The sequence below is a fragment of the Musca domestica genome, unplaced genomic scaffold (genome assembly GCF_030504385.1).
Source record: "Musca domestica strain aabys unplaced genomic scaffold, Musca_domestica.polishedcontigs.V.1.1 7, whole genome shotgun sequence".
NCBI classification, from domain to species: domain Eukaryota; kingdom Metazoa; phylum Arthropoda; class Insecta; order Diptera; family Muscidae; genus Musca; species Musca domestica.
In genome coordinates, this window is record NW_026712383.1 from 7,168,847 (window position 1) to 7,195,748 (window position 26,902).

Below are 26,902 nucleotides of genomic sequence, written 5' to 3' on the forward strand. Positions count from 1 at the left end.
CTGTTATAATCGTCAGAAAAATAACTTGTATAAATCCACGACTGTTATAATCGTCAGAAAAATAATTTGTATAAATCCACGACTGTTATAATCTTCAGCAAAATAATTTGTATAAATCTACAACTGTTAAATCTTCGAAAAAATAATTTTTAGAAATCCACGACTGTTATAATCTTCAGAAAAATATTTTTTATAAATCCACGACTGTTATACACTGTTATAATCTTCAGAAAAATATTTTTTATAAATCCACGACTGTTATACACTGTTATAATCTTCAGAAAAATATTTTTTATAAATCCACGACTGTTATACACTGTTATAATCTTCAGAAAAATATTTTTTATAAATCCACGACTGTTATACACTGTTATAATCTTCAGAAAAATAATTTTTATAAATCCACGACTGTTATACACTGTTATAATCTTCAGAAAAATAATTATTATAAATCCACGACTGTTATACACTGTTATAATCTTCAGAAAAATAATTTTTATAAATCCACGACTGTTATACACTTTTATAATCTTCAGAAAAATAATTATTATAAATCCACGATTGTTATACACTGTTATAATCTTCAGAAAAATAATTTTTATAAATCCACGACTGTTATACACTGTTATAATCTTCAGAAAAATATCTTTTATAAATCCACGACTGTTATAATCTTAAGAATTTTTTTTTTATAAATCCTCTACTGTTATAATTTTAAGAAAAATAATTTTTGTAAATCCACGACTGTTATAATCTTCAGAAAAATAATTTTTGTAAATCCACGATTGTTATAATCTTCAGAAAAATAATTTTTATAAATCCGCGACTGTTATAATCATCAGAAAAATAATTTTTATAAATCCACGACTGTTATAATCGTCAGAAAAATAATTTGTATAAATCCACGACTGTTATAATCGTCAGAAAAATAATTTGTATAAATCCACGACTGTTATAATCTTCAGCAAAATAATTTGTATAAATCTACGACTGTTAAATCTTCGAAAAAATAATTTTTAGAAATCCACGACTGTTATAATCTTCAGAAAAATAATTTTTATAAATCCACTTCTGTTATAATCTTTAGAAAAATAATTTTTATATATACCCACGACTGTTATAATCTTCAGAAAAATAATTTTTATAAATTCACGACTCTTATAGTCTTCAGAAAAATAATTTTTATAAATACACGACTATTACAATCTTCAGAAAAATAATTTTTATAAATCCACGACTGTTATGTTCTTCAGAAAAATAGTTTTTAAAAATCTAAGATCTGTTATAATCTGCAGAAAAAAATTTATAAATCCACGACTGTTATAATTTTCAGAAAAATAATTTTTATAAATCTAAGACTGTCTTAATTTTCAGAAAAGAAACTATAAATCCACGACTGTAAAACAGTCTAAAAACTAAAACAGTTATAATCTTCAGAAAAAATATAAATTTACGCCTGTTATAATGTTCAGAAAAATAATTTTTATAAATCCACGACTGTTATAATCTGTTATAATCTTTGGAAAAATTATTTTTTATAAATCCACGAATTTTACTAACTGTTATAATCTTCAAAAAATATTTTTTATAAACCCATGACTGTTATAAACTGTTATAATCTTTAGAAAACAATTTTTACAAATTCACGAGTGTTGTAAACCATAATAATCGCCAGAATAAACCATAATAATCTTCAGCAAAACCATTTTTATAATTCCAGAACTGTTCTAATCTTACGAAAACATATTTTTAAAACCCTAGGATAATTTTTTCCAAATTTCCACAATTTTGAAATCTTTCATGTTATGTAGATATTTATATTTTCTGTAAAATTTTGATTTTATTCACAAAAAAATTTAGTTGTTTCTAAACATTTCAAAAATTTATACAAAAATAATTATTTTTTTCTCTTTTTATAAAAACTTAAAGCTAAGCGTTTCTTTAAAAGCTGCAGTCTTTACAAAAGTTAAAAAGTACTGCTTCTACTCTTCCTCCTCGTCTTCTTCGACTTGGACTGGCTTACGTCTCGATTGGCCACGTGTACGTTGGGGCTTCTTCTTTTCCTTGGGTTTGGGATTTTCCAATTCCTCCAATTCGGCATCGGTCAAACGATCCTTGTACCAATCGGCACTGAAAATAGATAATTTTTCAAGCTTCAACACAATTTGCTTCGTTCCAAAACTACTTACCACTCAGGCACCAAACGAGCCCATTCACAATGTTTCTTCGTGTCATCGAACACCTGACCCAACTTGCAACCATTGCGACGTGGTGTATCACCATTTACACAGACATAGAAGAACTGGCAATCATCTGGATCGGCATAGCGGGGATGGGTCACAGCAATGGTCTCGTTGACAGCTGGGCACTCAAATTCAAAGATATCTTCCGATTTGCAACCGCTGACACCAACCTCATCGGGCCAGGTGCAAATTCCAGTCTTGGGATTGAATACCAAACCAGCGGGACAGGTGATCATATTGAATTGGCCATCAACACAGTAGTAGAACTTGTCACAAATGCCAGGTTTCTCATGACCGAAATAGCCATTCTTGCGGGGACAATGTTGGGTGGGTTGTGGTTCCTCTGTTATGAAAAAACACACACACCAAAAGCGTTAAAAGGGATGTAATATTCATGGAATATTTTTGCCACAGTTACATAGTGGGGGGTGCAATATGTAAGATGTTGACAATAACAACAAGTAAAAATGCATGCAAAATAAAGTTTTCAATAATAGTAGTTTTATTTGGACAAAAAACCGGTTTCAATTTTACATGAAAATTCAATTATGAAAAAGGCTACCATATTCTGTAATATCATAAATCTGGGAAGTTAACAGATGACATACATACATATGGCAACAACAAGATGTAAAAAATATTATTTTTTTTAACATGGAGACAGTTTTTCGAATTCATCGATGGCAACTGCAATCAATAGAAAAAAAAATCTAAAAATGCGTTTTAACCACAACCTTTTCAATAAAAAAGTTTGTGAATTGCAAATTTTTGCATAGAAAATCTTTTGGATCGCAAGGTTGTCTTCAGAAAATCTTGTGAATTGGGAGGTTTTTGTGGATCGCTAAATCTTCTATAGAAACTCTTGTGGATCGCAAGTTTTCTAGTAGAAAATCTTGTTGATAGCAACGTTTTCGATGTAGAGAATCTTGTGGATCGAAAGGCTTTCCATAGAAAATATTGGGGAACACAAGGTTGGATCGCAAGGTTCCTTGTGGGACCCATGTTTTCGATATAGAAAATCTTGTGGAACCTAAGATTTTCTATAGAAAATTTTGGGGAATACAAGGTTTTCCATGCAAAATCTTGTGGAACCCAATATTTTGTGTGGAAAATCTGGTGAATCGCAAGGTTTACTGTGGAGAATCTTGTGGAACCCAAGTTTTTTTTTGTAGAAAATCTTGTGGAACACAATTTTTTCCGTAGAAAATCTTGTGGAACACAATGTTTTCCATAGAAAATCTGTGAAAACCAAGGTTTTCTATAGAATATCCTGTGCAAGCAAGCTTTTGAAGGTTATCTATAGAAAATCTTGTGGATCGCAGTGTTTTCGGTATAGAACATCATGTAGAATCCAAGGTTTTCTATAGAAAATATTGTGGAACACAAGGTTTTCCATAGAAAATATTGTGGATCACAAGGTTTTCCATAGAAAATATTGTGGATCACAAGGTTTTCCATAGAAAATAATGTGGATCGCAAGATATTCTATAGAAAATATTCTATAAAAAATCTTGTGAAACCCAAAATATTCTATAAAAAATCTTCTGAAATTTTATAGAAAATCTTGTGAAAGGCAAGTTTTTCTATAGAAAATCTTGTGGAAGGCAAGTTTTTCTATAGAAAATCTTGTGGAAGGCAAGTTTTTCTATAGAAAATCTTGTGGAAGGCAAGTTTTTCTATAGAAAATCTTGTGGAAGGCAAGTTTTTCTATAGAAAATCTTGTGGAAGGCAAGTTTTTCTATAGAAAATGTTGTGGAAGGCAAGTTTTCCTATAGAAAATCTTGTGGAAGGCAAGTTTTCCTATAGAAAATCTTGTGGAAGGCAAGTTTTCCTATAGAAAATGTTGTGGAAGGCAAGTTTTCCTATAGAAAATCTTGTGGAAGGCAAGTTTTCCTATAGAAAATCTTGTGGAAGGCAAGTTTTCCTATAGAAAATCTTGTGGAAGGCAAGTTTTCCTATAGAAAATCTTGTGGAAGGCAAGTTTTCCTATAGAAAATCTTGTGGAAGGCAAGTTTTCCTATAGAAAATCTTGGGGAAGGCAAGTTTTCATATAGAAAATCTTGGGGAAGGCAAGTTTTCCTATAGAAAATCTTGGGGAAGGCAAGTTTTCCTATAGAAAATCTTGGGGAAGGCAAGTTTTCCTATAGAAAATCTTGGGGAAGGCAAGTTTTCCTATAGAAAATCTTGGGGAAGGCAAGTTTTCCTATAGAAAATCTTGGGGAAGGCAAGTTTTCCTATAGAAAATCTTGGGGAAGGCAAGTTTTCCTATAGAAAATCTTGTGGAAGGCAAGTTTTTCTATAGAAAATCTTGTGGAAGGCAAGTTTTTCTATAGAAAATCTTGTGGAAGGCAAGTTTTTCTATAGAAAATCTTGTGGAAGGCAAGTTTTTCTATAGAAAATCTTGTGGAAGGCAAGTTTTTCTATAGAAAATCTTGTGGAAGGCAAGTTTTTCTATAGAAAATCTTGTGGAAGGCAAGTTTTTCTATAGAAAATCTTGTGGAAGGCAAGTTTTTCTATAGAAAATCTTGTGGAACACAATGTTTACTCTAGAAAACCTTGCGATCCACAAGATGTTATCTATGTTATCTATAGAAAATCTTGTGGAACCCAAGGTTTTCAATAGAAAATCTTGTGGAACCCAAGGTTTTCTATAGAAAATCTTGTGGAACCCAGGGCTTTCTACAGGAAAGGTTGTGGTATACATACTTTTCTATAGAAAATTTGGTTGATCGCAAGTTTTTCGATATAGAAAATCGTGTGAAACCCAAGTTTTTTTTGTGAAAAATTTTGTGGAACCCAAGGTTATCTATAGAAAATTTTGTGGAACAAGAGGTTTTCTATTAAATATGTTATGGATCGCAAGATTTGCTATAGAAAATGTTGTGGATCACAAAAGTTTCTGTAGAAAATCTTGTGGAACCCAATTTTTTCTATAGAAAATCTTATAGATCGCATGGTTTTCTATAGAAAATCTTGTAGATCGCATGGTTTTCTATAGAACATCTTGTGGAATCCAAAGTTTTCTATAGAAAATCTTGTGTTCCACAAGATTTTCCATTGAGAACTCTGTAGAACCCAAGTATATTTTGTAACATTTTGTGGAACCTAAGATTTTCTATTCAAAATGTGGTATAGGAACTAAGATTTTTTATGAAAATCTCGTGAGACTCATATATTTTGTATACAATTTTGTGGAACCTATTGTTTTTTTTCAGGAAATTTTATGGATCGCACATGTTTTTCATAGATATTGTTTAGAAATATTGCATTAAAATTTACATATCTTTCTTTAATATGGTATTACACTTTAATTCTTTTCAATACTTTTGGGTTTTTATGTGATTCTTGGCAAAGAACACTAGTATGCTTCTTGGCCAATATCATAAACAACAACTACAAGAGAAAAAAATTCTAATGTTTCACATAAAATGTTGCATATGTAATTGTGAAGTAACCAAATTTATGTTATTAACTTGAATGGTTTTGAAACTACAATGTTTGTTATTTTTTCCGATGGTGAAGTGGCCGTTGAAGAGAATCAACAAAACATTTATTCGAGAAAAAATACTCGGAAAATATTGTCAGTCCAGTGTGTAAGCTCTACACATTGAAGCTACTTTGGGAAAAATTCACTCGAGGAAAAATGTATTGGAAATTTTAATTTTTGAAATGAAATTTGATTTTCAAAGGAGCTTTAGATTGGGAGTTATATAAGCCGAAGTTCGATGGAATATATTTTCTTTGGAGAATTTTATAGTCCACATGTTCTCCATAAAATTGACATTTTTAAAGAGGAGATCCTCTAGAAATTTGCCGTAATACATACATTTTTTCAAAAGAAATTGATATGCCACTACATACTGTTATTTAATTTTTATTTAGAAAATCTTATGATCCGTTACTCTTTACAAGGAAAATAAATGGCAAGGAATATTCCTTATATATCCCTAATATTTTGCTTGGAAACTTCTGTGTATGCCTCTCTAAAAAAAATATTGAAGCCATTTTTTGCATGGCTTAAATTTTAACTCACAATATTGTTGTTGTTGTGGATTTTTTCTATAAGTTCTCACCAAACTTTATTGTTATGCTTTCTTCAACTATTTCCCTACTTTACACAAAAAATAAAAGAAATTTTCCACTTCCCAATATGTTTAGTGCCAAGAAATGAATGCGTTTTCTTCTGCTTCCCTGCTTTTTCTTATTCTTCTGTTCTTCCATTTTACACCGCATTCTCTTTTTTGAGGTTTCTCATTTAATTGAAGTTTATTTTATATATCTCTAAAAGCTGTAAGACCAAATATCAGATATTTAAAATGAAATTGGTTTTTTGGCATTTTTACATCCGGATGAATGGCTTGTTGTTCGGTCGGATGGTTGTTCAGTATCTTTGTATGTCAGTCTGTCTATCGGACGGTCATTTGCCTGCTTACTTGGCCGGCACTGGCTGTTGGGCTAACTGTTGTTTACTGAATTCAGTCAAAAAACCACGACAGAAAGCAGAAGCAAATATCAAATTGCGGTTAGTTGTAGCAGTCAGTGGCTTCTGTGGCCAATGGGAATTTTTATTTGATTTGGGAAAAAGAAAGAATTTTCAATGTATGTGTGTGTGTATTTGATTGAAAGAAACAAATAGTGTAAAGTTTGATTTTTAATAGAAAAATGGTTTTGACAGGATATGCAGATATCATTCCTTTTCGTTCTATCAAATCATTTGATAGTTTGAAGCTTATCTGCTTATTTGGAGTTTCAATATCAACTAATATATTCCACTTGGCCAAACTCCACTTAATTTCCACCGTCATTACTTAATGAACAGACGACATGTCCCCAGTGGCTATTCGTCTTGTCAAACTGCCACCTTCCACTTTGGAACATTTAAGCAAACATCAATAAATTACATTCCGCCCCCGAGAGGACCATAAACCAATGAGCAACTAAGATGGTGGGTTTGGTATTGATACTTAGATATGAGAGAATCCACAGATTTTATTTGGAGGAAATTTTTTCTTCAAAACTTTTTTCAGAAATTTCGCTAAAGAACCCGTTAGTCTATCACGTCGAAGACAATGGAGATGAAATTTCTGAGATCCTGGTAATGAAGTTCATTATCTCTGAGAAAATGACTGATCATGTCCATTAGATATGAGATAATGGCCGGCCACATCCATTGAATGCGAGTAAACGATCATTATCTCTGAGATAATTGCCTGTCAAGTCTATTATCTGTGAGAAAAATGGCCTGGCAGTTTTATTATACCCTAGATAATGACGGATCATTTCCATTATCTCTGAGATAATAGCCAGTAAAGTCCATTATCTTTGAGACAATGGCCGGTCAAATCAATAACCTGCAAGTTAATGACCACTATCCCTGAGATAATAGCCGGTCAGGTCCACTATCTGTGAGATACTTTGCAAGTCCATTATCTCTGATATAGTGGTTGTTCAGGTGCATTATCTGTAAGATAATGACCAGCCAGATAAATTATCTATTAGATAATGGACGGCCAGGTCCATTATCTCTGGGATAATAGCCCAACAAGTCCATTATTTCTGAGATAACAGCCAGTCAGGTGCATATTCTTAGGGATAATCCGGATAAGCAAGTCAGGTTCATTATCTATGAGATAATAGCCGGTAATGTCGATTATCTCTGAGAAAATGGTCCGTTGGGTTCAATATCTTTGAAATAATAGCCGGTCAGGTCCATTATCTCTGAGAAAATAGCCATTATATCTAAGATAATGCCGGTCAGGTCTATTATCTCTACGATAATGGACGGTCGGAGTCATTATCTATGAGATAATATTCCATCTGGTCCATTATCTTTGAGATAATAAACATTAAGTCTGAGATAAAAGCCCGTCTGGTCCATTATTTCTAAGAGAACAGCCAGACATGTCCATCATCTCCGAGATAATAGCCTGTCAGGTCGATTATCTTTGAGGCAATGGTCCGTCAGGTCCATTATCTTTGAAATAATAACCGGTCAGGTCGATTATTTTTGAGATAATGGTCCGTCAGTTTCATTATCTCTGACATAATAGCCCGTCTGGTCCATTATCTCTGAGATAATAGCCCGTTTGGTCCATTATCTCTGAGGCAATGACCGGTCAGGTCCATTAACTATGAGACAATGGACGATCAGGTCCATTATCTCTAAGATAATGACCTGAAAAGTCCATTATCTCTAAGATAATATTCCGTCAGTTCCATTATCTCCGGGATAATATTTCGTCAGGTCATTTATCTCTTAGATAATGGACGGTCTAGTCCATTATATCTTAGATAATATTACGTCAGATCTATCATCTTTGAGATAATAGCCATTATATCTGAGATAAAAGCCTGTTAGGTTAATTATTTCTGAGATAACAGCCAATCAGCCGATCAGGTCCATTATCTCTAAAATAATGAACTGTCTGGTCCATTATCTAAGAGGTAATATTACGTCAGGTCCATCATCTTTGAGATAATAACTATTATAATATATAATAATCTCTGAGATATGGCCATTGTCTCTGAAATAATGACCGTTCGGTCCACTACCTCTAGTGGTAGTGGCCGGGCAGCTCCATTATCTTTGAGATATGACCGGTCAGGTCCATAGTCTCTGAGATATTGGCCGGCCAGGTCCTTTATCTATAAGATAATATTCCGTCAGGTCCATAATCTCTGAGATATGCCCGGTCAGGTCCCTTATCTCTGAAATAATGGCCGTTCGGTCCACTAACTCCGAGATAGTGGCCGATCAAGTCAATTATCTCTAAGATAATAGCCGGTTGTCTCTATTATCTCTGAGATAATGACCCATCAGGCCCATCATCACTGTGAAAATATCCGGACCCGTCAACTAGCTTTGAGATAATGGCCAGTCAAGAATTTTATCTCATTTTAATGACAGGTCATTATCGTAGATATAGTGGACTTCACCGGCCATTAACTCAGAGATAATGGACTAATAGACGCTCTGATCAATTATCTCTAAGATATTTGTCGCTCAAATCGATTTCTCTGGGATAATGGTCGGCCAGTTCAATTAAATCTTAGGTAATATCCTGTCAGAAATATTATCTCAGATATAATGATACAATGTCTTGTCTTTGAGATAATGGTAGACCAGGCCCATTATCTCTGGGATAATGGCCGGTCAAGCCAATTACATGTGAGGTAGTGGCCGGTCATGTCGATTATATCTGAGATAATGGCCAATCAGGATCATTATCCCTGAGATAGTATCCTGTCAGGTTAATTTGTATCCATTATCTCCGATATAATCGTGCATCAATTGCCGGTAAGGTCCCTTACCTCCGACCGGTTATATCGAATACCTCCGAGATAATCGTGGATCAATTGCATTATCTCTGAAATAATGGCCGGTCAGGATCCATTATCTTAATTTCATTATCTCTGAGATAATGGCTACTCTGAATTGGAGGCCGGCTAGTTCAACTACCTCTGAGATAATTACCTCCTAGATAATTGACAGAGAGTTCAATTATCTAAGAATTAATATTCGGCTAGTTCCATTGAGGATTGTTTTGCAAAATCTGATTTGCCATGGCTCATATCCATACACATACAACTTACACGCATAATAACTACCTTGCGTGTATGTATGTGTGTGTGCGTGTTTTGCATGGCTGTTTATAAGTCAAATATGTGTCACTCTTAACATCTGCAGATATGACATGTCTGTTTACAAATTCCAAGCAAATGGTAACCTAAAACAATCAAAAAAAAAAAAAAACAAACGCAAGAGAAACCCAAAAAAGAAAACTAAAAACCTACACGTGTATGTATATGTGACGGTGTCCGTGTGTGTGTGTTTGTGTTTATGTGAAGGGCTATATTGAATATTAATATGCATAACACATCCTCATTGAATGATACACGACAAAACTATATTCCCTGGGATAGCTGTGCAATGACCAACTAAAGCACCCATCCGAATAAACATGACCCACACACACACAACCAAACCCCTGGAATTATTCGTTAACACACACATACCCACAACCTCAGTGACTTGGACACTTGTTAATGCCGACAAACAATATCAACCCACACACATGAGTATGCATAACATGTAGGAGTAATAGACGACAGTTCGACAAGAACAACAACAACAGCAAATGAATCTCTCTCTGTGAACATTTGTTGTTTGTCCCATGAAGTTATGTGACTTTGTATTTTTCCCCTTCTTTCTTTTTTTGTGGTGTAAAATTGGTCTTTACTGAGAGTGGCTGTGGGTGTGAGTGTTCTCTGGGACAATTGTTTTTGTCCAACAACATAGCCATGACCATACATTACAAACCAATCTTTAGCAATAACAACAACAGAACCGACAACACCAACAACAACTACAATTCTGAAAGACTATGTATAACTAATAACTGCTGTAGTCGATCATGTTTTATTAGTTGGCATGGGAGTGAGAAGAGTTGGAGGTGGTTTGAGGTTGGAACGTGAAAGATGGTCAAAAGGTAGATTGTTTTTTGTGTGGACCACATACAACTCAATTAGTATTCAATACACAAATGGCAAAAAGCCACATTCACCAGGTTGCATACATACAGATGTTTGTTTGTTTGTTTATACACGTACATACTTATTTTTGTGTTCTTAGTACATGTGTAGATTCATTATTGACAACAGCAACGACAACGACAGCAACAAGAACAACATGAATCATGTTGTTGTTGGTGTTGTTGACAACAGCCACGGACAGGAGCAACCTCAGCATGTCTACCTTACATTACATGGTTGGAAGTTAAATTTTACATATTCCTAACTATCTATCCAGTCAACAAGGTTTTTTTTCTAAATTATAACTGAGAACAACTTGGCCAATTACAGTGACTCAAGAAGAAATTTCCAACATAGAAAATCTACCCAAACCTTTATGTTCTCAATATGAGGGTATATTATTAATTACTTGTAGTAGTTCTGGTACTTCTCAGTACTTGTACCCAGTAAGAAAAAAATGTTACAAACGAAATTCTCAAAATCATTTTGCGCATCACTATATTTGTCATAGATAAAGCCGGGTACTAGAATTCAAATTTCCAATTCTTCCCGAAAATCGTACAATACATGGTAATTGGTTTGAAATCCCAAGGAAAGGGTGAAAATATTGACAGACTTTGAATTAAAGTTTTGGGAGAATCAATACAGAGTCAGATGAAAAAACTGCAACCAACTTCAGATTGCAGTCATTTCAAGGCCACTCGTCCGACGGCTGTTAAAATTATTCCAGTGACAGCTCATTATATTGTTTACAAGCGTACAAAAGCATTTTGGTGAGAATCTACCAGAGAAAAAGTTATTCGTGACGGAATTCAAGCGTGACAGTGAGATTTATTTATATTCCGTTGGGAAACAAGTGGCTATCGTTAGAGAACTCCAGCATTTAAATGTGAATAAATCTTTTGTGTCTCGTACCATCGCTCGTTATCGTGATACTGGTAGCGTAGCCCGACGTCAAGGAAGTGGATGGAAGAAAACAGCAACATCAGCAGAAATGGTTCGAAAAGTAAAGAAGCAACTTGATCGAAACCCGCGTTGCAGTGACCGAAAATCGCTCGCAATATTCCATTCCGCAAATATTGAAAATGAGCTGGGGGTAAAGCCATTGAATTTCAAGAACTTACACCGCAACAAAAAGAAAATAGACTCAAAAGAGCTAGAAAGTTGATTCGCTTGACCTTGAATTCGCACTCAGCACGCGCCACCCAAGAATGGTTACAAAATGAGATTCCTCGCTTCATTTCCAGTGCACAATGGCCAACAAAATCTCCGGATACCAATCCGTTGAACTATTGGGGCTCGAGTATTTAGAAAGCAAGGAGCCAAAATACCACAGAGCTACATTCGATAAGCGTGTGACGGTTTCATTGGCCGTTTGAAGGCCATAATTCATGCCAAAGGTGACTAATTCGAAAAAATATGAACTTATTCTAAAATTTGATGCTATTTCCGACATTCCATTTAATAAAATTAAAAAATGTAAATATGATCGCGTTTGACTTTGTTGCAGTTTTTTATCTCACCCTGTATATCCAAACCCACCTCTTTATCACGAATCTACCACAAAAGATTGATAAAATTCCAAAATTCTAGCGTCATCCACTCACCACAAATCAAACTTTTCCAAATTTAGTACAATTCGCACACTTAGTACACATTTCCAGAACCACCTTCATATATCAAATGGACTTTACAACCTTGATTCTCACACCGAATTTCAAGTTTTTAGTTCAATCCGTTCACATGAAACCAATTGGTACCATTTTAAAAGTTTTGTACAATTAGAACTTTTCGCTAACGTAAAGTTCGAATTTCCAAAAACCCTTTGGTACATCCATCCCTTATTCCATCCTAATACCAAATGGTACAATTTTAGAAATTAGTACCATTTTAGAACTTTTCGTAAACGTCTATCCTGCACTCCATCAGTCATTCTCATTCCAAATTTCAGAATTCCAGTTCTATCGGTTCACCAAAAGTGTACCAATTTGTACCAAATTTAGTACAGTTAGCACACAAAATACACATTTCCAGAACCACCTTCATATATCAAACATACATTCCAATCTCATACCGAATTTCAAGTTTTTGGCTCTATTCGTTTACATAATACCAAATGGTACCATTTTAGATGTTTAGTACCATCTGAGAACTTTTCGTAACCTTAAAGTTCAAATTTCCAATTTAAGAATTCTACCTCATTCCGTTTGTCCAAGATAAAGTATTCAATTTATAGTACATTTTAGTACTTTTCGTATCTTTTTAAGTACGTGTTACCAAAAATCCAACCCTAGTGCAAAATTTCGGCTGGGCGTTGATTCTTGGTCTGTCAATCAGTTATTTCACTAATTATTTATTTATGTAGATGGAAATAGTCCACAGACCGACCCAGAGTCTTAGAGACCCCTGTCTCAGAAAGAATGACTAGGCCGTTATAACAAAAACATTAGACTCAGCCGTTCACTATACCAGAAACAATAGTCTAAAGCAACCTATAACTCGGAGACTATGATAGCCGTAGTCTCGGAGTCAAGGCTTCTTATCTGTTATTATCTCAGAACTGATGGACCTAACTGGCTATTATTTGAGGACAATGGACCCAAACGGACATTATCTCAAAAACAATGGATCTTGTCGGACAGAGCCAAGTCCTGCCTGGTCCTTCTCTTACAAATAATGTACTGAACTGTTAAAGTCAAGGGCCCTCACCAGAGTCAATGGAACTAATTGGCCACTGTATGAGAGAGTCATTTTTTACAGATAAAGGCGGGATATCTTTATCTAATAGAAAGGTATGAATAATATAATAAACGTATAGATCGAGAATGGCCGTCAGATTCAAAAAATTTTTCATTAGTAGTCGTTTATGTCCATTGTCTATCAAGTAAAGGCAGATAACTTTGTTGCCTCTAGGATAATAACCAGTAGAGTCAACCTAGCCTAGCCATCCCTTGATAAGAGGCGATTATCTCAGAGAAATTGGATATAAAATTTCATTATGTGCAGAAGAAAATTTCTAAGGGACTATAAAATTATTCGGATATAACCTCAGGATATTAACTGGTTATAATCTTTGAGACAATAGAGTTTTCTGCATTAGCTGCCACCAATGCAGAATTTTTGGATCTGACAGCCATTATCACTGATCTAGTCGACCTCTCCAATTATCATATCAGTCGTACCTTTCTATTAGATGACGTGGCGAAATTTTAATTTTTCCTACCGAACCCCCTATCTAACCCAGTGTCATTTTCCACAACATCAATTTTCTCCCATCCTTGTCCTTTTTTTCAAAAAAACACTTTTAATATTTGAATTTCTTGTTGATGTTAAACACAAATTGATTTGTTACTGTTGAATTTTTTACTACCTCTTCCTTTTATCCCCATTTTCTCTTTTCCATTGGGCACCATAAAATTTGCCTTCAACCTAAGCTGCGATGACTGCTACAGACTCCTGTTGCCATTATGTGACTCTCAGTCAGTCATTAGGTCAGTTATAAGTCTTTGGTTGCCTTGTGGCATGTATTGGGGTTTGATTGTCTTCTCGAAGTGGACGTTGGATAGTTTGATGGTCTTGTTTCATTGTTGATGTTGTCCAGTTTTCTCTTTTTCGTTTTTGGAAATTTGTCAATTTAGGGACATAGGTTTTGTGCAACTGTTAGACTGTTCCATTGTCCTCCATTTCTGGTCAGTTATCCCTTTGCTTTGTATTCTCTTTCAAAGATGATTTTTCATGACATTCTATCATTGTCACGTACCGCAAGGAAATCATTAATAAATGACCACTAAAAAGCTAAATAACAATGGGAAAGTTTACCCTAAGCTATCTCTAGGGGGGTTGGAGATTTAAAAAAGAAAAGAGTTAAGTGGATGGGAAAGAGATTAGCTTTAGGATAACATGTTTTTAATTTAAAAGTATCATCTGAAAAATTCCAATGCAATTATGGGTTTTAGGGGGATAGTGATCTAGGGGATGATGCTCTTCCGAAGCATATCTCCCCCTTTTTTCTTAAAATTAAAAAAAAAAACTTTAAAAAAAGAACAAGTAAAAAAGCTGTAAGTTCGGCCGGGCCGAACTTTTAATACCCTCCACCATTTGGTACAAATTTGACAATTTCCAAAAAAAAATCCGTTAAAAAATCTGTTAAAATCTTAAAAATACCGAATGCCTATACGACGACGTGGACCTGCATAGGCAACTTTTGTCATAACTTATTACAATATTTTAATGCGAAACTTGAAGAAAAATCTGTTTATAATGTAGCTAAAATCATCAAAACACCGAATATAGGGGGTACCGTTATATGGGGGCTATACGAAGACGTGGACCTGCACAGACAATTTTCTGGCATGGGCCGAAGTATCCATTACGAACTTCACATGCGAAATTTGAAACAATCCCGGTAAATAATGTCGCTAAAATCATCAAAATACCGAATATCGGGGGGTACGGTATATGGGGGCTATACGAAGACGTGGACCTACATGGCCCATTTTCTGTTTTATGCTGCAGTATCTATTACGAACTTCAAATACCAAATTTGGAACGATTCCGTTAAATAATGTCCCTAAAATCATCAAAATACCGAATATGGGGGCTATACGGAGACGTGGACCTACACAGATTATTTTCTGTCTTAGGCTGTAGTATCCATTACGAACTTCAAATGCCAAATTTGAAAAAATTCCGGTGAATAATGTCGCTAAAATCATCAAAATACCGAATATCGGGAGGTACCGTTATATGAGGGCTATATGATAACTTGGACCATTTACGAACTTAACCTGCCTACTGGCAAAATATACATGGCTAAATCGTCTTAGAATTTTACGCTGATCAAGAATATATATACTTTGTTGGGTCTGACATGAGTATTTCGAGGAGTTACAAACGGAATGACAAAATTAATATACCCTCCATAGTATGGTGGAGGGTATAAAAATTTGTGATAATGTTTTGTGCAATGTTTTCCTGCAGATTCCCAACTGAAATCCCGTTAAAAATCACTTAAAACACACACAAACTATGTAGATACTTTCGCCAACAGATTTTCCACTCTTATAAACAATTTTCAATTTTCATTCGTCTACAAAGACACGTTTGGTTCTGGAGGGAGGGGTGAAAAAGAATTTTGATGCACAACTCATATTTGCCATTGAAGAACACGAACGTGGCAAAATCACATCAAGGGATATTGCAACGAAAATTCCTCGAAACAGATGTGAGTGTTAGTTACCGTTGTTGTTGCTGTTATTGCTTTGGCTAGCTAGCTGACAGTATTTTTGCCGTTAAGTCTTGGCCATCGTATCGACTGGACAAGGGTCTACTCGAAGTTTAACTGTCGAACTAAAGACCACTTAAAATACCGTTTAACAAGCAAACTCAAAACAACATGACAAAATACACACTTTGCAATACACGAACACATACGTACATACATACAGATATACATATATGCATGTATACATATACCGAAAATACACGTTACATACTAGACGAGTATTCGAGTACTATTTAAAGGGCACATTACTTAAAGATTTTTACAGAATGAAGTAATATTAATCGGACTTAAGGGTTATTATAATGGACCTGCCTGGCCACTAGATTAGATATAATGATCCAAACTGAATTCATCTGAAAGATAATCCACATAGCCAATCTATTCTTCGAAGTAATATGCCTATCCAGAGGAGATAGCTGGTCAAACGGGAAATTTTCTTTGAGATAATGAAACCTATCGGCCATTATGTTAGAGATGATGGGGTTTACCGGACATTATATCGGAGATAATGAAAATAGTTAGTTATTATCACTGAGATAACAGATTTAATCCGTCATTATCACCGTGATAATAAACCTCACCAGTCGTCATCTTAAGGATAATAGACCTACCCTATCATTATTTCAGATATAATGATCCTTTTTCGATATTACCCAAAAGGTGAAGGGCCGGTGTTTGCCTCAAGGATAAAAAATCTAATCGAGCTTTGTCTCTGCGATAATGGATCTCATAGGGATGACCATTTCTGAGAGATAATGGAATTAATAGGTCATACCTCAGAGATAATGAAGCTGACCGGTCATTATATCAGAGATAATGAACTTGACAGTCCATTGTTTCACAAATAATTTAGCTAACCGGCCATTTTATCATAGATATTGGACCTGACAGGCCATTTTCTCAGAGATAATAACCCTCACCGGGCATTATCTCAGAGACCTTATTTGTAATTTTTTCTGAGATAATGGATTTAGCCAGTCATCATTTTAGAGATTATGGACCAAACCGGTAATTATCTAAAAGATAATGGATCTTACTGATCATTACCTCCGACTTAATGGAACTAACCGACATAAATGGAACAGTGATACTACAAATAATGGACTGGAAACCAGTCGGTCATTATCTCAGAGAAAATTGGCCTAACCTGTCATGCGTCAAAAATAACGGACATATCGGTCATTATCAAAGAGATATTGTAGCTACTCGGTCATTATCTCAGAGATAATGGACCCCTGTGATCATTATCTCAGATATATTGAAACCAGTCGATCATTATCTTAGGGAAAGTTGGCCTAACCTTTCACGTGTCCGAAATAATGGACATATCGGTCATTATCTAAAATATATTGGAGCTATTAGGTCAATATCTAAGAGATTATGGACCTTTCCGTTCATTATAAAAGAAATATTGCTACTCGGCCATTATCTGAGAGATAATGGACCTTGCCGGTATTTATCTCAAAGAAGGTAATGAACCTATCCGGTCATTAATTAAGATATATTGGAAATACTCGGTCATTATCTGAGAGATAATGGACCTTTCTGTTCATTATCTCAGAAATAGTAAAAGTTATATGTCATTATCGCGGAGATGGGCCCCAAATATAACCCATCATTATAACAGAGAAATTGGACATATCCAGCCATTATTATCTTAGATAATGGACCTTACCGGTCATTATCTCAGAGATAATGAAAATAAAAAGTCACATTTAATTGACCTGACCGACCATTATCTCAGAGGTAAGAGACCTGACCGGTAATATCTCACAGATAATGTACTTCGGCCATTGTCTCAGAGATTATAATATTTAGCCATCTCGGAGAAAATTGGCGTAACCTATCATGTGTCAGAAATAATGGACCTATCCGTTCATTATCTGATGTACTTGGCAGGCCATTGTCATTATCTCAGAGATAATGGACCTGACCAATCGTTACCTCAGATATACCGGACCTAGCTAGCCATTATATCATTATCTCAAAAATAATGGGCATTACCTCAGAGGTAAGAGACCTGACTGGCTATTATCTCACAGATAATGTACCTCGGCCATTGTCTTAGAGATAATGGACTAACCGGCCATTATCTGACATATAATCTACTTGACCGGTCATTATCTCGGAGATATTGGACCTGATCGGCCATTATCTTAGTTATAATTGACCTAACTTACCTTTATCTCAGAGATATTGGAAGTATCCGGTCACTATATCAGATATAGGTTCATTATCTCAGAGATAATGGACCTTACCTTATATTAGTGGTAATGTCTGGAATCGGGGGGAATGGATAGAATCGGCTTTATCTTTGGAAAAATTGCCTTTGTTGGTCATTATCTCAGAGTAATGGACCCGTCAGCTTCAATATCTCAGAGATCATAAACACAATTGGACATTATCTCGGATATAATCATCTTAACATATAATTATCTTAAAGATAATTTAGTAAATCAGCCGTTAGATTAAAGACAATAAATATAACAGGTCGTTATCACCCAATGGACCAAAATGGCTATTTTCTTAGAGATAATGGATGGGAATGGATGGAAAAGATATCGGAGCAATTATCCCAGAGATAATGGAAACCACTGACGGTTGTTTAAACGGCCTTTATCTTATAGATAATGTTCAAAAGCAGCCAAGTTTTCCGGATATTCCATTTCCCCGAGTCTACATCTTTCTACGAGACAATAATAAGATTTAAATTTTGTTAAAGATTTTCTTAAATTATTTTAAGCGTATATCCTGCATCAGCTTTTTCTCGGACAATACTACTTTATCGAGAATTCTGCTAAAGTGACTACTTCCCATCCTGGCTATGGTTCCATCCTGGCTATGGTGTTAACATGTCATCAATAATGAACATGTGTACCGGATAAGAACAAAGTCTTCTCTCCATGATTCCTTGACTCCTGCACCAGGTCCGCACACGACTTGGCAGAAGCAACGACATTCTTGCCAACATGACTGTGTGGTCTAAACCATATATTTCAAAATTTTGCAGTCAAAACTGTTAACCACTCCAGTAGAGAGTTTGTTGTTTTTGTTAAAGCCGGGCTTCTGTTTGAAGCCAACACAAACTAAGCAGTCAAGGGCTTGCAGTCCATTGAAAGACTGACTGGTTTATTGCAACGAACTTATATCCTCCGGAACCACATAAAAGTAACTAAACTTGTGTGCCCAAAGGTAAAACTATGATCTCCATGTTCACCAACACACGCACGCATGTATGTGTGTGTGATTGTTTATCTTTGAGTGAGCGAATGTGTGCAGTTTTGAGTTTGTAATATTATTATGTCAAAGCGTATTTGCCGGCACAACATGTCTAATGCATATTTTTGGGCCAGAGAGTGTAACAACCTTTGGCGTAGTTTTTTTGTTGGAATTTTACAAAATAGCAACAACAAGAAGAGCCGCAGCATTGGAGTAGTAACAAACATCCGCACATGAAAGGTGATACAAAATCATTCAATGTCCCTGGATGCTTTAGATGAAATTGTTATTACAAACTCGACTATGTCCTTGTTGTTGTTGTTGTTGACACACACACGCACCCACTTACATTGCTTTCAACACATCCTGGAGCCTTTGACCAAAAACGTCCATATTGTGTGGTGATACCTAGGAGAGAGGGAGAGAATGTGCGTATATGTCACATGGGATTCGGTCTGTATGTGTCATATGGGATTCGGTCTGTTTGAGCACTCCTCCACCAGACAACTGATCTTTGTACGGCTCCACTCAAAACGCTTGCTATTTCTATTACACGTTATCAACATTGATTGGCAGACAGTGTTTGCACGCACTTTTTTCGAAAAAAAAGAAAATCTATTTTTAGACATTCCCAGCAGCTAAGGGCTTTTAAGGCACCAACCGACAACATAAAGTGATTCTGAAGTGCTAAAGGTACAATAAAGTCATAAGATATGAAAGGGAAGCAGACCGAAGCCGATAGTGGTAGTTGTGAAATGTTGCGCTTGTTGTTGAATGGGACAAAATAAGTTGTTGCGTTTTATGGACGAGATTGTTTGTAGAAAAGAAACGGAATATGGTGAATTAAACAAAGGAAGATTTAAGTCCAGGATATAAAGGTTTCAGAATATTTCAGGGAAAAAACCAAACACATAAAATAATGGACATCACTTGACAATTGACCTGACTCAGCATTATCTCCGAGATATAGGTCCTGACTATACATTATCTTAAAGATAATAGTCCTGACCGGACATTATCTCGGAGACAATGTTCCTGACCACACATCATTCAATGTCTCTGGGTGCAGCACATTAGCTCCTGACCACATATAAACTCAGAAGAAAATGATCCTGACATGAACCGATTACAATCATTATTTCAGAGATATTGTCCTGTCAGAACTCTTACATCATGTTTTCTAAGACAATAGCTGGTACAAATCATTAAAATTGAGGTATTGAATCAGGATCTGAGATAATGGACATAACCGTACATAACAACAATAGAAAATACCGATTATTATTTCAGAGGTAATGATCCCGTCTGGTTATTATCTCAGAGATAATAATCAAAAGCCGGTTATTTTCTATGAGATAATGGCCCTAGCCTAATGGCTCCTTATCCGCCATTATCTCGTAAAACATGGTCCTGACTCAACATTAACTCAGGGATTACACATTATCCCGGGCTTGATCCGCCATTACCTCAAAGATAATGATCCTGAGCGACCTTTACCTCAAGATAATGATCCTAAACGGCCGTTATCTCAGAGATAACATTCCTGATCTCACGTTAACTCATTTACCACACATTATTTCAGAGAATGGTCCCTAACTGCCATAAACTCAGATAATGGTCTCCACCGGTCATTATCTCGGAGATAATGGACCTTTGGTGGTATTATCTCAGATAATGGTCTCCGCCGGTCATAATAGCCCTTTCCAGCCGGAAAGTGGTCTCTACTGGTTTCTCTGAGAAATAATGGTCTTTACCGGCCATTATCTAAAAGAAAATGGTCTATGCCCGCCATTATCTCAGATAATGGTCCATGCGGTCATTATCCCTGAGCTAATGGTCTCCACCGGCGATAATCTTAGAGATAATGGTCCTGACTGGTGCACATCTCAAAGATTACATTCCAAACTCAACATTAACTCAGTGATCTCACATTATCTCAATGATAATGGTCCTTGTCGGTCATTATCTGAGAAAGTGATCTCCACCGGCCATTATCTCAAAGATAATGGTCCATACCGTCCATTATTTCAGAGATAAAGTTCCTTAAAAACCATTATCTCAGATATAACGGTTTCTACCCACCATTGTCTCAGAAATAATGGTATCTACCGGCCATTACCTTAGAGATAAAGGTCTACAGGACATTATCTCAGGTTATTAAAGGTCATTATCTCAGAGATAATTGTCCTTACCGGCCATTACCTCCGTAATATAATAGTCACGGGACATTACCTAAGAGATAACGGTCTTGATCGGACATTATATCAGAGAAAATTGTCCTGAACGGACATAATCTCAGAGGTTATAGTTCTATAAAGAAATGTCTCTGTCATTATCTCAGAGATAATAAATCTTACTGTCCATTATCTCAAATATAAAAGAAAACATTCCTTAATCACCATTAACTCAGAGACTACACATTATCTCAGAGGTAGTAGTCCTTACCGGCAATAGCCTCAGAGAAAATTGTCCGTTCCGGACATTATCTCATTGATAATAATCTTTAACGGCCATTAACTCAGAGATAAAGTTCCACTGTCTCAGTGATAATGGTTTCTACCGGCCATTATCTCAGAGATAATGGTTTCTACCGGCCATTATCTCAGACATAATGGTCTCTACCTGCCATTGTCTTGTAGATAATGGTCTGGACCGAATAATATCCCCAGAGAAAATCGTCCTGAGCGGTTTTCTCTCAGAGGTTATTCTCCTGTAAAATCATTATCTCAAACATAATGCCCTATTTCTTAAAGATATTGATCCTGACGAGCAATTATCCTAGATTATCGTATTATAGTTCCAATGGGATAATAATGGTCATGAACGTCAGTTACCTCGGAGATTATATCCCTGACCAGCCATCGTTTTACTGAGAACGACCATACCATATAGGCTCCTTTTCTATGAGACAAAGAAAGCTTAGACTCATTGAGACTGAGATAATATCGGACGAGGTACTTTATCTGTAAGATAAAATCTTGATTTCCCTATTATGTCTGAGGCTAATTTTCTCCGAGGTATTGGGCCGCTAAGTCCATTATATCTGCAATAATGAGCAATGAGTTCAATTATTTCCAAAAGAAGGTCATGTTAGGTCAACACTGGTTATAATCTTTTAGATAAAGGCAGATTAGTTTAATTATCTGTAAGTAATAACGGACATTTAGCTCCATTTTCATAGATATACCACCCGTTGAGAACAGTTATCCCTGAGATTTTTGTTGACCATTTCTTTTGAGATAATGACAAGCACTTATATATGAGATAATATGGAGTTGGGTCCAGTGTCTCTGAAATACTGGGTGATTTTTCCATTAGTCCCGATGTAATTATTTATTAGAGCTGTTATCTCTCACATAGACGATTATGCCTATTGTCATTGAGATCATGCCCATTTTGGCTGTTACTTTTGAGATAATAGGCAGTTGTGTCCATTATCTTCAAGATGATGACAAATAAAGGTCATTGAGTCTGAAATATTGAAAATATGTGTCGATTGTTCTGAGATAATGTCAGGCTATGTACCTAAATTCTGTAGTAGGTTGCTGGGTCCATTATCTCTGAGCTGAAGGTCGGTTGGGGTCCATTTCCTCGGGAAAAATGTAAAATCAATTCCATTCTATCTCAAATAATGGGTGAGCAAGTCTAATGTCTCAGATATAATAACTGCTAAAGGCCGAGATTATCATTAAATGACATTATCTCTAAAAATTATCTTCGCAATTGTTTAAATAAAATTTCCCTAAACTCAATTTCTTTTCGATATTCTTAAAGCAATCAGCAACAAAGTTTCCCACACCGTTTAAATCTCAAACTCACATTATCTGCATCTTTTGTTGCTTTAATTTTCTGCTGTCTCTGTTATGCGCCCCTCCTCAATTTAATAAAAAGTAATTGGCTTATTTAAGTTTCAATTAATATTGTAACTTTTCATGCTGTCAACCTTTACGATTAAATTCTTAATTAGCTAAACTAGGCAGACAAATAACTTTGTCGTTATCACACACCCAAATTTCGCCGTACAGGAGAACGGCGTCGATGTTTGGTGCCAACAACAAAATGGAGATATGCCTTCGCACAAACACCCCTCACGCTCTCCCAACAGGCAAACAATCCAAGTCGTTACGAAAGAAAAACTTCATTAATATCTTAATGTCCTTTTTATCAGGATGTAATGGAGAATGCCCGAAATTAAAATGGACACTTTGAATAGTTGTTGTGGTCAATAGGCACCAGTTAAGTGGGTCACACACACTGAGGACAAGATATGTGTAGGACGTTGGGTGAAAGATGGATAAGAGGTTAGTGGAACTTTTAATTGCTTATTTCCAACTCCTTTAAGTGGAGATAATTTGAAGAAGGAAATAAATCAATTGAAGGAAACCATTGAACTTAATTCTTTCACAAATGAAAATACTTTGCGACGATGATGGCAATATGCCATATCTTTATGCCATTATTTGATAGATAATCTCAGAAAAAAGTACTTACGCAATTTCGGACGTTTGGAGCAATCAATGTTGTAGGGCAAATCACATTTCTCTTCATGGCTGCTGTAGTCATTGAAAACCATGCCATCGGCGCATAATTTCTCTGTGGGCACACCATCTCTATTTGAGCAGACACCGGAAGTCACCCAAAATGAGAAGAAATAAATAAAAAAGAAATCATTATAAATTGAGTAGTTCAAACGTACATATGTGGGCTGGTATATATTAGGATGTCCTGCAGAAATAGTATAAAAAATAATAAGGTAGAAGCTTAAAACACTATACGGAAAATTACATAAAAGAAAGAGGACATTAAGGACCATTAGCTCTGAGATAAGCAGGGGGAAGTTAGGTAAAAACTATTTAGATAAAAGCCCAGATAGAGCCCACTCAGGACCTCTGTATCTCAGATGATGCCAGACGGACTGTTATATTTGAGACTATGGTCACTCAAGTCCCCGTACAAGGTTTGATGAGGACTATTTTTTCCGAAACAAGGGCCAGAAAGGACGATAATATTTAAAATGAGGCCAAGTCAAAATCACTATCAGTCAGAAATATAGTTGCTACGATAAGGTGCGACAGTCAGGACTATTCTCTCTGAGATAATGGCCAGCTGGAATAATTTTATTTGGGACTCAGGACTATAATCTTTGTAAAAAGATCAGTCAGAACTACTTTCCCTAAGATAAGCAGTAACAAAGTTAATATGAGCCAGATATATTATCCCTGTGATGACGACCACGCGACATAGGTCAGTCAGGACAATTGTCCCTTAAATAAAGGCATTTTCTTTGAGATAAGACACATAAAACTCGCTATAACAAGAAATAATACCTCCAAGAAAATAGGCAGCTAAATCTATTATTCCCGAGGTAAAGGAGAGATTACATATAAGCCGATTATCTGTATTATATTCATAGCATACTTTAAGGCGCTCCCCAGTATTTTTAATCTAAAAGAAACAGTTTATAATCAAACCTTTTTAAAGCAAAGTAAAGTAATACACTGACTGATTAACGGACTGACTGATTGGCTGTCTGACTTAACGCCCACACGAAACGGCGGAATCTAGAATGTTCACATTTTGAGTGAGGGCCACTCTTGGTCCGGAGCTGTCAGATAAGGCTGAATTTTTGGAAATTCGTACTAGAACAGTACAAAAAGTACTAAAATGTACTAAAACTTACTAAATATGGTACCTTTTTTACCAATTGTACTGGACGAAGCAGTAGAGTTAGAACACTTATATTTGGAATTGGGCTCACTGATGGAGTGTACGATGGATATAACAAAGGGTTTTGGAAGTTCACACTATAAGTGTACAAAAATGTACTACAATCGGTACCATTTCATACCATGTGAACGCTTGAAGCAAAAAACTTGAAATTTGAAATGGGTTATCAAAGTTGGAAAGTAAGATCGATATATAACGTGGTTTTGGAAATATGCCCTAAGTGTGCGAACTGTACTAAATGGTACTAAATTTGGTATGGATTTAGCTAAATTTTGTATTGAAGTCCCAGTTGGTGGTAAGTTTGTGATAAAGATACTGTTTTGGATATGTGTACTACAAGTGCACGAAAAGTACTATATTTGGTACAATTTGGTATTGGGTGAACAAATTGAGCTTGAAATCTGAAACTTGGCAGTGGAGTCGCACACTGGAAATATGGAGGTGGTTTCGGAAATGTGTACTATAATTGTACGAAAAGTACTAAATTGTACTATATTTGGTATTGGCAGAAGGAATAAGGCTGAAATTCTCTAATTTGATATTGAGGATTCCGTTGGTATATGAATTTGAGATATGGAGGGGTCTTTGAAATATGTTCCATAATTGTTTGAAAAGTACTAAGTGGTACTAAATTGGGTATTGGGTGAAGGGATAGATCTGAAATGCCGAAATTTGATATTGAAGTCTCTGTTGGTATCTAGATAAAGTACTAAATTTAAAATTGGTTGAAACAATAGAGCTGGAATCCCGAAATTAGATATTAAGGTCTCTGTTGGTATCTTGGAGTGGGATATGGAGGTGTTTTTGAAGTTGTGTACAATAATTGTACGAAAAGTACAAAGTGGTACTCCTCAAATTTGTTAGTGGGTCTCCGTTGGTATCTGAAATTGAGATATGGAAGAGGTTTTGGAGACGAGTACTACAATTGAACGAAAAGTACCAAATGGTACTAAATTGCGTATTGGGTGAAGGAATAGAACTGAATCCTTAAATTTGATATTGAGGTCTCCTTTGATATCTGGAATTGAGATATAGAAGATGTTTTGGAAACGAGTACTACAATTGTACGAAAAGTAACAAATGGTACTAAATTTTAAATTGGGTGAATTAATATGGCTATAATCATCAAATTCGATATTGAGGTCTCCGTTGCTATCTGGAATTGAGATATTGATGTGGTTTCGGAAATGTATACTACAACTATGGGAAAAGTTCTAAGTGGTACTATCTTTGAAATTGGGTGAAGGAATGAGGCTGGAATCCTTAAATTTTATATTGAGGTTTCTTTTGTTATCCAGAATGTTTTTTGTAACTAGTACTATAATTGTACAAAAAGTACTTTATTTGGTATTGGAAGAAGGAATAGAGCTAAAATCCTGAAATTTGATACAGATGTCACTGTTGTTTTCTGTGGTTACGGAAATGTGTACTATAATTGCTCGAAAAGTACTAAGTGCTACTAAATTGGGTATTGAATGCAGGGATAGAACTGGAATCCTGAAATTTGATATTGAGGTCTTTGTTGATATCTGGAATTGGGATATTGAGGTAGTTTTGGAAACGAGTACAATACTTGTATGAAAAGTATCAAATGGTACTAAATTTGAAATAGGTTGAAAGAATAGGGCTTGAGTCCTAAGATTTGATACTGAGGTATCGAAGGTGCACATTTTCAGCTGACCTCTTTGGCAAGTAAAAACGATCATTTTGTTTGTTTACAAACTGTTGGACAACGAATGTTTTCTCATCGGAGAAAACCAACTTCGGCAGTTCGACACTTTCGGCCAAGCGAAGCAACTCTTTAGCTATTTTGAATTTATTTTCTTTCTACTGCGGTGTAAGTTCTTGCACTTTTTGGAAGTTTTCAATATTTGCCGAATGGAATATTGCGATATGT

The 26,902-nt window shown here is 35.5% G+C and overlaps 1 protein-coding gene across 1 annotated transcript in view; it reads right to left on the reverse strand.

Annotated features, from left to right (window-relative positions):
- Positions 1-1,841: 1,841 nt before the first annotated feature.
- LOC101901214 (protein obstructor-E) overlaps positions 1,842-26,902 on the reverse strand; it is a 68,988-nt gene continuing 43,927 nt past the window's right edge. The window contains exons 3-5 of the mRNA XM_005188598.4: positions 23,770-23,888; positions 2,190-2,586; positions 1,842-2,130 (exon numbers count right to left, since the gene is read on the reverse strand). Coding sequence (XP_005188655.1) covers positions 1,983-2,130; positions 2,190-2,586; positions 23,770-23,888 — 664 coding nt within the window. The 3' untranslated portion in view covers positions 1,842-1,982. The remainder of the gene's footprint in view (positions 2,131-2,189; positions 2,587-23,769; positions 23,889-26,902) is intronic.